This window comes from Serinus canaria, chromosome W (assembly GCF_022539315.1).
Source record: "Serinus canaria isolate serCan28SL12 chromosome W, serCan2020, whole genome shotgun sequence".
Classification (NCBI taxonomy): Eukaryota; Metazoa; Chordata; class Aves; order Passeriformes; family Fringillidae; genus Serinus; species Serinus canaria.
The window spans coordinates 13,119,187-13,132,793 of NC_066342.1; the positions used below are offsets into that span (position 1 = coordinate 13,119,187).

The window sequence follows — 13,607 nt, forward strand, 5'->3', positions numbered from 1 at the left end:
CCGCACAAAATTTTCCACTCAGACCCCTTTGTCCCTGTTCCCTTAGTAATACAATCTTTTTGGTTATCAAGTCCCTGTTGCATCTTCTTGCACCAGTGAGATCCTTGTCAACATACTCTCTCATCAGAGCGGTCAGACGTGTTGTCTTCACTTCTTGTTCTTGCCTTAAGTTTATCTCTCCCATGGCTTCCACTGTACTAGGGCCAGGAGGTCTGCGGTGCAACCCAGCTCAGTTTCTGTAGCTGTCTCATCTTCCACATCACCCTTTCTGCTTTTTTAGCCTTCGCCCTGGTTCTTACCCATAAACACTTTACATTGCCCTCAGTAAGCTCTAGATGATCAAAACATTCCTTAACATACAGGGCTACCTCACTGCCTCTCCTTCCTTGCTTGTCCCTTCTGAAGAGTTTATAGCCATCTATTGCTACGCTGCAATTGTGTGAGTCATCCCAACATGTCTCCATGATTGTAACTTTATCATAGTTTTCCAGAAGCACAACAGCTTCCAGCTTTTCCTGTTTGTTCCCCATTGCTGCATGCACTGGTGCATTGCCATATGGATCTCCATCCCCTACTTCCACTGAACTGGCAGACCAAAGGACCTCACTGGCACACTGTCCCTCAAACATGGGTGTGCTGTCCCCAGTCTTATTTTTAGAAAGCCTGGTTTTATCCCTTTCCCTCTTCAAATCTAGTTTAAAGCTTTTTCAATGACCCTTACTAACTCCTGTACAAAGATACTTTTCTCCTTTTGAGACAGATGTATCCAGCAGACTCAGTGTTGTGCAGACTGACCATGATGAAAAAACCCAAAATTCTGGCAGTGACAGCAGGCTTGGAGCCAGCTATTGATCTGCTGGCCCTTCCTGTTTCTTACCTCATCATTCCTTGCAATTGGAAGGACAGAGGAAAACACTTCTTGTGCTCCTGATCCCTTAACCAGTAGTCCCAAGGCCTGAGGTCTCTCTTGGTTGCCCTTAGACTTCTTGTTGCAACTTTATTGCTGCCTACCTGAAAAGTCAATAATGGAAACTAATATAAAGGCTGTACCAGGGTAGGAAGATTTCTCTTCACATAGAATCATAGGATGGTTTGGGTTGGAAGAAACCCTAAAGATCACCTAGTGACAATCCCCTGGGATTGGGACACCTTCCACTAGACCAGGTTGCTCAAAGCCCCATCCAGCCTACCTTTGAACACTTCCAGGGATGTGCTGATGTTTAGAGAGGACATAGCCTTCTGCCAGCTGGATATTATTGCTCCCTGATCAATTCAGCAGAACTAGAGCATCCTTCCTGACAGCCATGCTCCCTAGGGGCTTCTTTCATATAGGGGCCAGGGTGGGGGAGTGGGGCTATGGTTGTTCCTGGCTGTGCCCAGGTCCCATCAGCTGCTATCTCAGCCTCCTGGTGGGTCTCTCGGCTCCCCCAAGTTTCCCTGATTCAGGAAATTCCCCTGTGGACTGCGTTAGAGCAGTCTGTTGTGGATCATGCCGGCACAGGAGCTGCATGCCTCAGCGATGTGGTTTTATATGGTGTCATCTCTGATACAGCCCCTTGAATGTGCACTGTGAATCGACACATACAGGTAACCAAGGCAACCACCAAACCACAGCTGAAATGCAAAGAGTAGATTTATTTAATTACCTTGCTAACAATGCCTTGCAGCAAATACATGGGGACACAGGCTCAGTTCATCCTGGTGAAGGGCGGGCGGGGGCAGGGGGGTCCTGCTGCCTGCCCCAGTATATCAAAAGGCTTTGCCCACCCACAGATTATTACAAGGCTGTGCTTTTATGATATCTCTGTCTCTCCCAGCAGGAGGCTCAAAGCACGTCCGCAAGAGTGTGTTGACTTTCCACAGGAATTCTACTTCTCAAAACAGGCAAAGGATGAACAACACTAGGCATAATAAATTGAGTTTGGTAATGTTAAAATGGTAATGTTTTTCATCACAAGAGATAAAACTAATTTTTAGAATTTATTTTTCAGTTTCTAAATAAAGATTAGTTCTTATCTAGCATTTAAATAGTCATTGAACTTTTGATAAAAAGCCCATATAGTAGGTAATCATGACTGAAGCAAAGGGAAAACTTACAAGTACTTACACAACAACAAGAAATGTCAATACTGCTTTACTACTTTTGTATTTTATTGTGGAACTGTGTTTTTTCTTTTACATCAAATATGCTCAGTGGAAGAGGGGACATTGCACTCAAATATAATAAAAGCATTGCATATTACTTTCACTGGAAACTAATTTTCTACATTAGATATGACTGGATAGAAGTGATGCAGAATTATAAGACATAATACCATACATAGCTGCAGACTGACACAAACACCATTCAGAACAAGAGAGGGGGTATGTGAGGTGCTTCTCAGCCAGCAAGAAGACTATTTCTTTCCATAGTTTGGAAGATGATGGCTGCATGCAAATGAGTGAAAGCATATTTCAGATTTCCTCTTTTAAAATTGGGATTTCAGCCCAGTCCCGCAGAGTTAGCTTTGCCATCTGAACCTCCTAGATAGTCTAGAGCAGAGAAGCTGGGTTATTTCTCCTTTTTTTTGTTTCAGAATTTTTATGCCATTGTTTTATCTAGTTACTTTTTTTTAGATTTATTTTGTAAATTAACAACAGACTTTTTTTTAAATTTGAAACAAACTTACTATTTCTCTCAAAACATCATAGCAAGAACCTTTTGCAACAAAAGAACAAAGAGAAGCATATGACAGAAATATCCTATATGCACAGTAAGTGTTCTTTGGAGATGATTTTCTTGTGGTAGGATGGATTGAAAATTCAAATTAAAAAGTTTATTCAATCTTAGTAAATGAGTACCAGACCTCTCCTAAAATGCCTAAGCTATTGTAGACAATTTAAAAAACCCATTCATATATGCAGTTAGCTCCACTCAGCAGAGTATGCAAGATAATAAAAAAAAAAATCAAAAATTAATTTTATGAAAGATGGCATGAAAATTAGAGGTCAATGAAGTCAGGCCCTCCACAGGACTTTGAAAAGGCATGAAAGAGAGGCCCTGTCTAAGTTCAGGAGTGGGGTGTGACCTCTAAAATGATTCTTCATTGAATTTTATGAAGCAGTATAGTAATAGCATGAAGATCATGACTAGGCATTCTGTTATGGGTAATACCATCATTTAAATGGTGTGTCTTATTGAATCTTTATAATTAATCAATAAGAGACCATGCTCCTAGAAATCTATGCTGATCAACAGTACTCATCATTAATGTACACGGAACATTTTTCTGTTTCTAAACTGATTGTGTAGTCATTAGTACAGTTAGATTAGTTCCACAGGCAGGAAAGACATAAAGGCAAGAGGAGCTAATGGAGGAGTTCATTGCTGTGTTACACCCAGGCATGATTAACATTTAAAAGGGAATGGATGGAACAGGCATTACAATAACTCAGAATAGTAAGACTGGGTTTTTAATATTATTGTAAAGCAAAAGATAAATAAATATTTTAACAACAGCTGTAACTGCGTAATTATTATTTTAAAGTAAAATAAATGCTTGACCCATCACAAACTTACTTGGAGAGATTTAAGGCTTGATTATTATTTTATTTACAGTAGGACCTAATGACCGTAACTTCCCTGATTGTAGTGAAATTGCTCTTGATTCACAAGAATAAGTGGCATAAATGAGATTAGACTCAGGACCATTGCTGTACTTATATTTTCTACCAAAGCAGAGGTACAAACCATTTCAGATATTATCAGAAAATTAGTTCCCACCCACTTAAAAAGTTTGAAATCTGACCTGTATAAGAATGTAGACAAAGCAGAATTGTAAAAATTGTACAATTATGTGGATGCGACAGTTTAGAGAGAGAAACAGATAGCGTTCCCAGGCACCATCCTGGGGAAAGCTGTGAGAACACTCAGAGAAAATAATTTAAACAATTCTTATCTTAGTCTCTGCACCTGGTGTTTGTGAACATGTGGAATGCTTATACGTGATGTTTATGGAAAGAAGGTGTTGTTCCTAATTAACCAGTGGTGTGAGGGGTGTTGTTAAGAACCAATCAGGTTCTGGGTGAATGATCCTGCCTATAAAATATGTTAAGTTCCTAATAAAGCTTGCTTTATGCCTCCTGAGCATGGAGTCAATGTCGCTTTCCTTCAGCCGTTCCTAACTCAATGGCAACACAATTGTTCTTCCAAATATTTTGCCTATAACTTGGAAGACTATGTATTGCAAAAGCCATTTTAAGTGAATGAGCCCAACAAACATGCTTGTTTTCACAATACATTTTCATCTGCTTTTTCTACCATAGTAATTCTGAGTGAAGTTCTTCACTACTTAAAAGGTATAGCAATAAATAAAACAGCATTGTTAGAAATACCTAAAATGAAGAAGCCATTAAAAATAAATCAAAAACCTCAACAATGGACAAACAGTAATTCACAGCATTAAATAGGCCTCACGAACCCGCATATAAAGGGCCCTAAAGCAATACTAAAAAACCCCTCATAAAAATTAGGAGTGTAAACACATACCTATTAAACAAAAATATCCTAACAATGTAAAATGAAAACAAATTATAAGTAAAGAAAATAAAATGAGGTCATAGTTCACTACATTGTGAAGCTTAATACCAGCCATAATGGTCAATTGTACAGACCAGCACATATTTTTATTTTGGAGGCTTTTACACCTTCTATAAATTCAGATTTGCAAACATTCTACAGCGTAACAAGACTTTTTAATTGGGATAACTTCTGAGATTAAAAAGTTCAAACTGTCTTAAATGACATAACTGTTCTACATGCTTCTCTGCTGCAAGCAGTCTAAAGAAGGAAGGGAAGGGAGAAAGGAAGAGACAGAAGGAGGAAAGGAACTTATTTTAGCTTATCATTTATTCTATCCTTTTTCAAGATCTTGGGGGGATTGAACATATAGGTTACACTCTTGTTAATATTAGGCAACCAGCATTTCAAATCCCATTTTCTGTCATCATCAATAGGTTAATTTTTCCACCAGGGACCTCCTTCCCCCCTGCTTCCAAAAAGGCAGTTGATTATTGTCAACAAATCTTACCTCAATATCCATTCTCACTAGAACTTTAAATAACATTAATTTATCCTGCAAGACTACTAAAAAAATTGCCTTGGCCTGAAAAAACATTCTTTGAATTTTCCTTTAAATGAAAACTTTTCTTAAAAATGTATTTAAAGTTCATGCAGCACTTTAAAAAAGTTTTCTGAATGTTTGTACCCATATATGCTCTTAAATTAAACAAATAAGGTAAGACAGAGGAAGATTGAATACTGTACAGACTCACAGATAATCTTCATAATCCTGAATATTTTACCAAGTTTTGCAACTCTGATAGTGAAGACCACTTCAATCTTGCTTCCACAGTACAAAAGAACCTTGCAAAAAAAAAAAAAAGCTCATCTTGCCTTGTTGAGCTGTCCTGGTGTATCAATGTATCAATGAATTGTTCACAGAACTAACATATGTACTTCATAGCATCAAGCTGTTTGATCAGTCAGATAGGATTCTAGTATACACTTCATGCACACTCACACTTTACTGGTTCAGCTATGATCCTACACAGATGTTTTATAAATTTGCTGTGTCAACATTAAAAAATAAGTGCATCAAGTTTCTCTGTACATTCAAGTCACTTTCTAAGGCAAATTGTCTACTGTATGTACTCCCAACTGCTTTGGTATTTTGTTTTAGTTAATTGACAGTGGACATGGGTATTTAAGCATGTGGACTTGTCAGTTCTGACTAGAGTGAGTGGATTTTTGCTGGGAGCATGCCTTAGATCAACAATTTTGCATGTTGAAGTAAAGGTTTTAGAATTCACAATGAGGTTCAGACTACATGCATATTTGGCCTGTGATTGTTATGGGATGTCAGTATGCAGAGTTCAAATTAAAGTGGAAAACTGCTAATGAGCATTTAGGTTATACATCACTTCCTAGCCACATTCTGCTTATTTTGCAGCTAACCTAATTCTGTAAAGCAAGGACCTCCTTTGCAATAGCTCAGATTTATACACATTTCAAACCTCCTTTTCATGTGAGTGCATAAACTACAGTAAGTAATACAGCTGTTGCCATGAGATTACTGGAGATCTAATTATTTATTACTTTCTCCTCCTACCCTTTTCTCTCTTTTTCTCTCTTTGTAATTCTTTAGAGGGCAAATGCCTCTACCTGGCATAAGTCACTTGGAGTTGCTAGTACATGGTTTTCAAACATTCAGTGAAGATGAAACTGGATCTGTATTTTCACAGTAATTTTGACCCTATTATGGGAATGCTGTTATTTCCCATAGCAATCAGCAAAGACTAAAAAATCTTTGTGACTTGCAAAACTGTGATAGGATATAGCATTTTGCAGGTATACAGTTCAGCAGCTGAAATAGATGGGTTAAATTTTTAGAAAAGGTGTTTTCAAACTGAAGAATTTCTGGACAAAAATTAAATCTTGCAGTGCATGGTCTCGTTCTTACAGTTCAATCTTGCATGCGGGAAAAGATTCATCTTGCATAACAACAGTGCTGCTGCTTGCCAAAACCATAATGTTGAGGTCCTGCTGTTTCTCATGGGTGTCCTTGTACCATTCTCTCATCACTTCCGAGTCATGGGTTGGGATTAAGGTCACCTGCAACACAAAAGAGAATTCCTGAGGAATGGACAACAGAAGCAACTGATAAGAAAAATGTCTTTTTAAGAAGTCCTAACCAACAATTATGATTCCCTTTTGGAAAGAGTGGATCAGATAAAAGAAAATAAATAAATATGTAGATAACATAAAATGACTGAGAAGAAGCAGTTTATCAAAACAAAACCTTGGTTCTCTAAGGTACTGAGGTGCAACTTTCCAGAGAAGCAGCAGTCTGTAGTCTGCACTGATAGCTCTTCAGATTATGGCCAAATATTTTGTTTACTTATTTATCATGTTGGAAAGGCACATGAAGTTTCCATGTGTACACGCTGATGGTATAAACCATGAAGCATTCACTTTTCTTTTCTACTTAAAACCTGCAAGGTTTCCAAACTTGGATCATATATGGTATAGCAACAAGATCAAAGAGATAAATGGCCCTGTAAGCCAGTTCCCAACTGTTTTATTCTACAGAGACAGGTCAGAAGGGTCAGAAATGGAGAAGCATTTGAGCATGGTGCAGCTCTGTTCCTTACTTGGGTGTCCTCTCACATCACTCATGAAACAAGGCGTCCAAGCTGGGAACTCCTGTCTCCAGCAGCTGCTGTGCACTCCAGAGGCACTCTGGCTTCCTGTAGTTGCTTTCCAGAGAAAATTACATTTCCAGGTAGAAATACTAGTGAAGAGCCTACCTGCATATTACTGTCCCACTGGGCCTTGCCCTCCAGCAGGGAGTCCAGAACAGCTCTGCTTGGCTCCTCAGCTGCAGAATCATTCCCGCTCACCACATAGTAGGATGACCGCACCCTCTTGAAAAACTCAACATCAACATTCTTTCTATTGCTATGGTTGGGAATGTACACCAGATCCAAATACATTGGAGGTCCTGGAGGCACCGCTGTAGATTTTGATGACTTACTATTCCCAGCTCCTTTGGAAATCAAACAACAAACCAACATATCACAGGCTAGCTAAAACATGCATTTGTTAATTACCACTATAACTGCTGAGATTCTATTCTTAAAATTGCTTGTCTTAGTTAAACATTACATAGCTACGATTGTACTTCTGTGTCCCCTGAAACACTTATGGCATTACCCTCCTACATCTAACATGTTCCAACTTTGTTGTATGCCAATTGCAATTAGACTGGGAGGAAAACAAATGGAATAAAAATAACTAACTATATAATATAATAAAAGCTCACTACCATATAATCAACATTTGACCAAACCTTTCCCAGTAATATACTATTATCCAACAATTACTATGTAGGGCTGTGATTAGTGAATTACCATTCAATAAATGGAGGTATTATTTTCCGATTTAAAATGTACAACTTTTTGAAAGTTTCAGGTATGCATGATTATAAAAGCTAGGGTCACATGGAGCAATGCAGAAGTGGTCCTGAGATTTGGGGTATCAGCACATACCAAGACATATTAGCTGTTGATATGTTCAAACTGTCTTACAAGTGTATCAGGGAGATACTACATGTGAGAAGAAAGAGGGGCAAAGTGGAACATGGAAGAAAAGAGAAACTTCTTAAAGCAATTACTGCAGGAAACTGAGAACAAGTGTTTGTTTGCCTGCTGGTTCCTTATTTGCATACACAAACTAGCCACATCACAAAAAGTAGAGGGAAGCATGTTTTTCTGCTATACATAGCATAGTATCTGTTCTAAAAAGTCAGAAATAGCTGCTTTTGCTGCACACTGGATCATGGTGTGAACTGAAAATCAGGATTCAACCAGTAATTTCATCTAGATGATCACCATTTATGTTTTATTTATCTCTTCATGATGTTACAGAGGATGAAGTTTGGTGTGCTGGTTTTGCATTAATTGATTTGCGGTGAAGAGGGAAAAAGACACAGAAGTGATTTTTTTGTGAGGAGCTGCTATCAGCTTCCTCTGTGTCTGGCAAAACCAATTGCTAGCTAGCTCTGAGAATTAGCACACTGCTAAGCCAATTAGAAAAAAGCTGATAATGCCTGCATGATAACATATTTAAGAATGAAAACCCACTGGAAACTGTCTTGCTCCCTGCTCTCAAAAGAGGGGTGGAGGGGGCAGGCTGGGGCCCCTTCCCAGAGGGGGCCGCTGGACATCATCCCGGTGTGGTTGCTGGGGGCCATCCCAGCGCTGCGAGCAACCATGCAGCTGGGGTGGCGCTGCACGGCTGTGGTTGTGTCAGCATAGCTTGCAATTGACTTTATTTACTTAGCTGGTTTTAACCAGCCATGCTGTGGACAGAAAGACAAAAGCAGCTGCAGCAGTTTTTCTTTTTTTGGCATCCCTCATGAAGAAAAGGTGTGGAGTGGAGCCGGTAGGCAGAGACCACGTGACCAATAGAGAGAGAAGCATGGCGAGCAATTCCCCAATTGCAGAGCCTGGACAAGATTAGCCTTTCAGCACTGCAGAACTCTATAAAAACGGTTTCAATTGATAGAACTTTGTCACTCGTGCACTGAGGTCGGGGCAGGAACAGACGAGAGGCAGGATCGTAGCAAAGGCGAAGAAGAACTTTATTCAAAAGAACCGTGCGGTTTTTATAGAGTGGTACAATAGATTCTGTAGGAAAGATATTCTTTGCTGTTTTCGTGAGCTAGCAAAGGCTTCCTGAAGAAAAGGAGAAGCCCCATATCTCTCCTGAAGGAAGACCAAGGTTGTCACCATGGAGACAAGATAAAGGAGAGAAAGCTAAGAGATATGGACTCTAGCTAACTTACAAAGTGACGTGGCTCCCGGTCACCTACTGGGAACTTTGTTTCTCTGATATGACCAATGGACACTGAATGTGTATGCTGGATGGGTGTAACTGTCTTAAAAAGTATAAAAGCAACGTTGCAAATAATAAATCTCTCTCTTGCACCTTTTGATGGAGTCGAGTACTTTTGTATTGTGTCGTGCTCTATAGCGACATCTGGTGACCGTCCGCCGTGATTGCAATGGGACTGTAAAAAGAGAGTGAAGAGAAAAAAAAAATTTTGAAGGGCACCCTATAAAAAATGAGTGGAGGCAGCAGGGACGCTGTGGAGGTCCGGACCTAATTCAGACATCTGATTTGAGGTGAGCAATTGGGAAAAATAATGGGAAATAATTTATCAAACGAGGAAAATACTGTTTTGTCCACGTGGAAAACTTTACTGAAAAGAAAAAATGTTCAAACTTCTGATTATGATCTTCGTAGTTTACTGATATGGTGCAAATCACAGGACTTTGAAGCCGATGCCGACGCTGCCTTCAGTGTTTGTGCATGGAAAAGGGTTGGAAACAGACTATGGGAAGTGATATCTAAGGGGGATAAGACTGCTGTTGATTTGGCTACTACCTGGAGACTGTTGTATGAGGCACTGAAGGAATGGAAAGTAGAACAAGATAAAGGGAATGAATTGGAGGAGCAGGAAATAGAGCAAGAAACTGGAGTAGAGGAACAGCAGGAAGAGGTGCCTGAGCCTGTCCATGTATCTCCCCCTGAGGAGGCTGCTGCAGTTGCTGTGGAAGTCCCCCCGGGTTTGCGATCTTGAGAATCAAACAGCAGGCTGAGACTGTTCCTTGGTATTTATCTCCAAAAGACTATGTTAAACCTGTGTATACTTCGCCTGCTCAGCAGTTAGCTCAACTGAGTGCTAAGCCAAAGTATCTTACCCCTGCACAGCAATTAGCAGAGGTGAAGTTACAGAAGAAGCGAAGTGAAAAACATGCTGCCTCATCGGCCCTTCTGTCTCGCCCCGAGCCGTTTGCTCCCTCCTCCCCCGCCGCCCCTCGGTCGGCCACTCCTCCCCTACTCTCCCGTGGCTCGGCAGCTACCCCCCCGCTTTCCCTTGAGCCGTCTGCCCCGCCACTGCCCTCCTTCGAGTCGCCTGCTCCCTCTTTGTGTTCCCTTGACCCATCCACCCCCCCTCTGCCTCCCTGCGAGCCGTCTGCCCCCCCGCTCCCTCCCGAACTGACCGAACAAATGCAATCTTTAACATTGTGTCCTTCCCTGTCTAGTGATAGCTCTGACAATGAACTGCCGGTTATAAGTACATCAAAAAAGACACAGGGATCTGTTTCTGTTAGACCTCGTAGCAGATCTAGGTCTGCTGTTTCTTGGACTCTGCCTCCCTGTCAAGTGGCTGTAACTCCTCGACACCCTTTGCAATTTTGGGAGCACGTGAGAATTAAAGCAGCTGAAATAGGAGATTGGAATCTGTTAGAGAAAATAGGTGCACCTAAAAAGATGGGAATGGCTGTTTCTGCTGCTTCTGGTGAGCCTGTGGCTTTTCCTGTTTTCAAAGCTGCTCCTAATTCAGGACAAGAAGATAGCCATCAGGTCTTTGCCTGGAGGGTTGTACAGGACCTGCAATCCAAAGTAGATCAGTATGGTGTTAACTCTTCACAGGTGATGCAAGTGATTCGTGTCCTAAATGCTGATGTACTTGCACCTTATGATATTGTTCACCTTGCTACAATTCTGTTTCAACCAGTGCAGTATGGTGTGTTTCAAGCTACATGGAGACAATTAGTTGAAAGAGCAGCTTTGGACAATATGCAGTTACCTCAGCAGGATCCCCGTCACGCTGTGGGAGCTGATGCCTTGCTGGGCAATGGACCATTCTCTAACCCGGATTTGCAGGCCAGATGGGACCCCCTGGTCCTTGCACAGGCCCAGCAGCTGGGTATGAGTGCCTTGCTTAAGACAATGGAGATGGCAGCTCCTAAACCAAGGTATGTTACCATTCAGCAAGGGGTGAAGGAACCTTTTCTGCAGTTTGTGGAGAGGGTTGCTGCAGCCCTTGAGAAGCAAGTAGAAGATGACAAACTGAGGCAAATGTTATGCCAACAGCTAGCACGAGAAAATGCGAATGACGATTGTAAGCGAATTATTGATTCTTTACCAGGAGATCCCTCGCTGTCTGATCTTGTGGTTGCTTGCTCAAAAGTTGGTTCGGTTGAACATAAAGCGGCTGCTTTGGCAAGAGTCATGAAGTCCTCACCCAGATGTTCTGCTTGTGAAGGATCAGGGCATGTGAAGACCCAATGCCCTCAAACTGCTGGACGATGTGCACACTCTAGTGTAATTTGGACCAGTAAAGCGCCTTGTTATCGTTGTGGTAATTTTGGCCATGTTGCTAAATTCTGTAAGTTAAGATCTTTTCCAGGTGGTCGACATGCGCAGGGAAACTTCAGGAGGAACGCGAAGGGGCGCGTGGAGATAGAAATACCCCGACGACAATCGCGAGCCCTGCCAGCACTCCAAGGCCCTCCATTTGTGACCAGTACACAGGGGCCACAAGAGGCTCAGCAGGCATTGATATACCGGTAGCTGACACAGTGACTATTTTGACAAGAGGTATATGTAAAGTGCCTCTTGATGCTTATGGTCCTATAGGCAAAGGTTTGAGTGCTTTTTTGATGGGAAGATCTAGTAGCACTATTCAAGGCATTAATGTTCATTTGGGTCTTATTGATTCTGATTATGTGGGACAAATTCAGGCTATGGTGTCTGTTAGTGAACCTCCTGTTGTGATTCAAAAAGGTACTTGTATTGCTCAACTTGTTCCCTTTATGAGTTGTGTTCCAACTGTAGTGGACCGGAGTCGTGGCACTGGAGGTTTTGGATCTACAGGACCACCTCAGGTTCTCTGGACTCAGAAGGTGACAGATGAGCGTCCAGTAATTCAATGTTTGGTAGCTGCTAAGGGATGTCACCCAGAAACGACAACAATATCAGGTTTACTTGACACAGGAGTAGATGTAACTATAATTTCACAGCTTGTTTGGCCTCCAACATGGCCCCTCACCCAATCAACCTTTGGAGTTGTTGGGTTAGGTGGGTCAGCTGCTGGTGCCTTATTTGCGATTACGATCACTGTAACACATCCGCAAGGCCACTAAGCTAACATCAGATTGTATGTTACTAATGCTCAACCTAATTTATGGGGATGTGATTGCTTAACCCAATGGGGTGTTAAAATTATCATAGATTTTTAGTGGGGGCCACTGGGATGCAGGGCTTTAAACGCCTGATTGTGTCCTTGACATGGCTGACAAATGAGCCTGTCTGGATTGATCAGTGGCCCCTGCCTACTGAAAAGCTTCTTGCCCTGCGAGGCTTAGTGGAAGAGCAATTACTAGCTGGACATATTGAAAACTCATTTAGCCCATGGAATACACCTGTGTTTGTAATAAAAAAGAAATCTGGTAAATGGAGACTTTTGCATGATTTGCGGCGGATAAACGCTGTGATGGCCGCAATGGGTGCTTTACAATCAGGTCTCCCCACACCGGCAATGATTCCACAAGGATGGGAAATAATTATCATTGATTTGAAAGATTGCTTTTTTACAATTCCATTGGCTGATCAGGATAAGGAAAAATTTGCCTTTACTGTGCCTTCCGTAAATCACGAGGGACCGGCCCAAAGATATCAGTGGACCGTTTTGCCACAAGGAATAAGAAATTCTCCGAGTATTTGTCAATGGTTTGTGGCACAGGCTTTATCTAAGGTCCGAGAGCAATTTAGCAATTGTTATTGCTATCATTATATGGATGATATCTTGTTGGCATCTGAAAACAAACAACAATTGTTAGCTCTTGAAGATTGTGCTGTGAAAAATTTAGAAGCCTTTGGTTTGGTTATCGCCCCGGAAAAAGTTCAGAGACAGATGCCTTGGAAGTATTTGGGGTTGATAATCACCAACACACAAATTGTGCCTCAACCTGTAAAATTGGACATTGATATTAAAACTGCTGTAGACGTGCAGAAATTGGTTGGTGCAATAGGTTGGCTTAGGCCATACTTGGGGATAACCAATCATCAACTGCAACCTTTGTATGACCTATTATCAGGGATAACTTCCTCTACAGATGAGAGACATTTGACTGCTGCAGCAAAAAAGGCTGTAGAAGATATTGAATTGGCCTTGGCATCTAAATTTGTTACTCGGATAGATGCTTCGGTTGGT

At 41.3% G+C, this 13,607-nt stretch overlaps 1 protein-coding gene across 1 annotated transcript in view; it reads right to left on the bottom strand.

Annotated features, from left to right (window-relative positions):
• Nucleotides 1-1,863: 1,863 nt before the first annotated feature.
• The window catches only part of LOC103824875 (microtubule-associated protein 1B-like), a 28,004-nt gene continuing 16,260 nt past the window's right edge, over nt 1,864-13,607 (bottom strand). Inside the window, exons 3-4 of the mRNA XM_050986316.1 lie at nt 7,348-7,586; nt 1,864-6,652 (exon numbers count right to left, since the gene is read on the bottom strand). Coding sequence (XP_050842273.1) covers nt 6,497-6,652; nt 7,348-7,586 — 395 coding nt within the window. The 3' untranslated portion in view covers nt 1,864-6,496. The remainder of the gene's footprint in view (nt 6,653-7,347; nt 7,587-13,607) is intronic.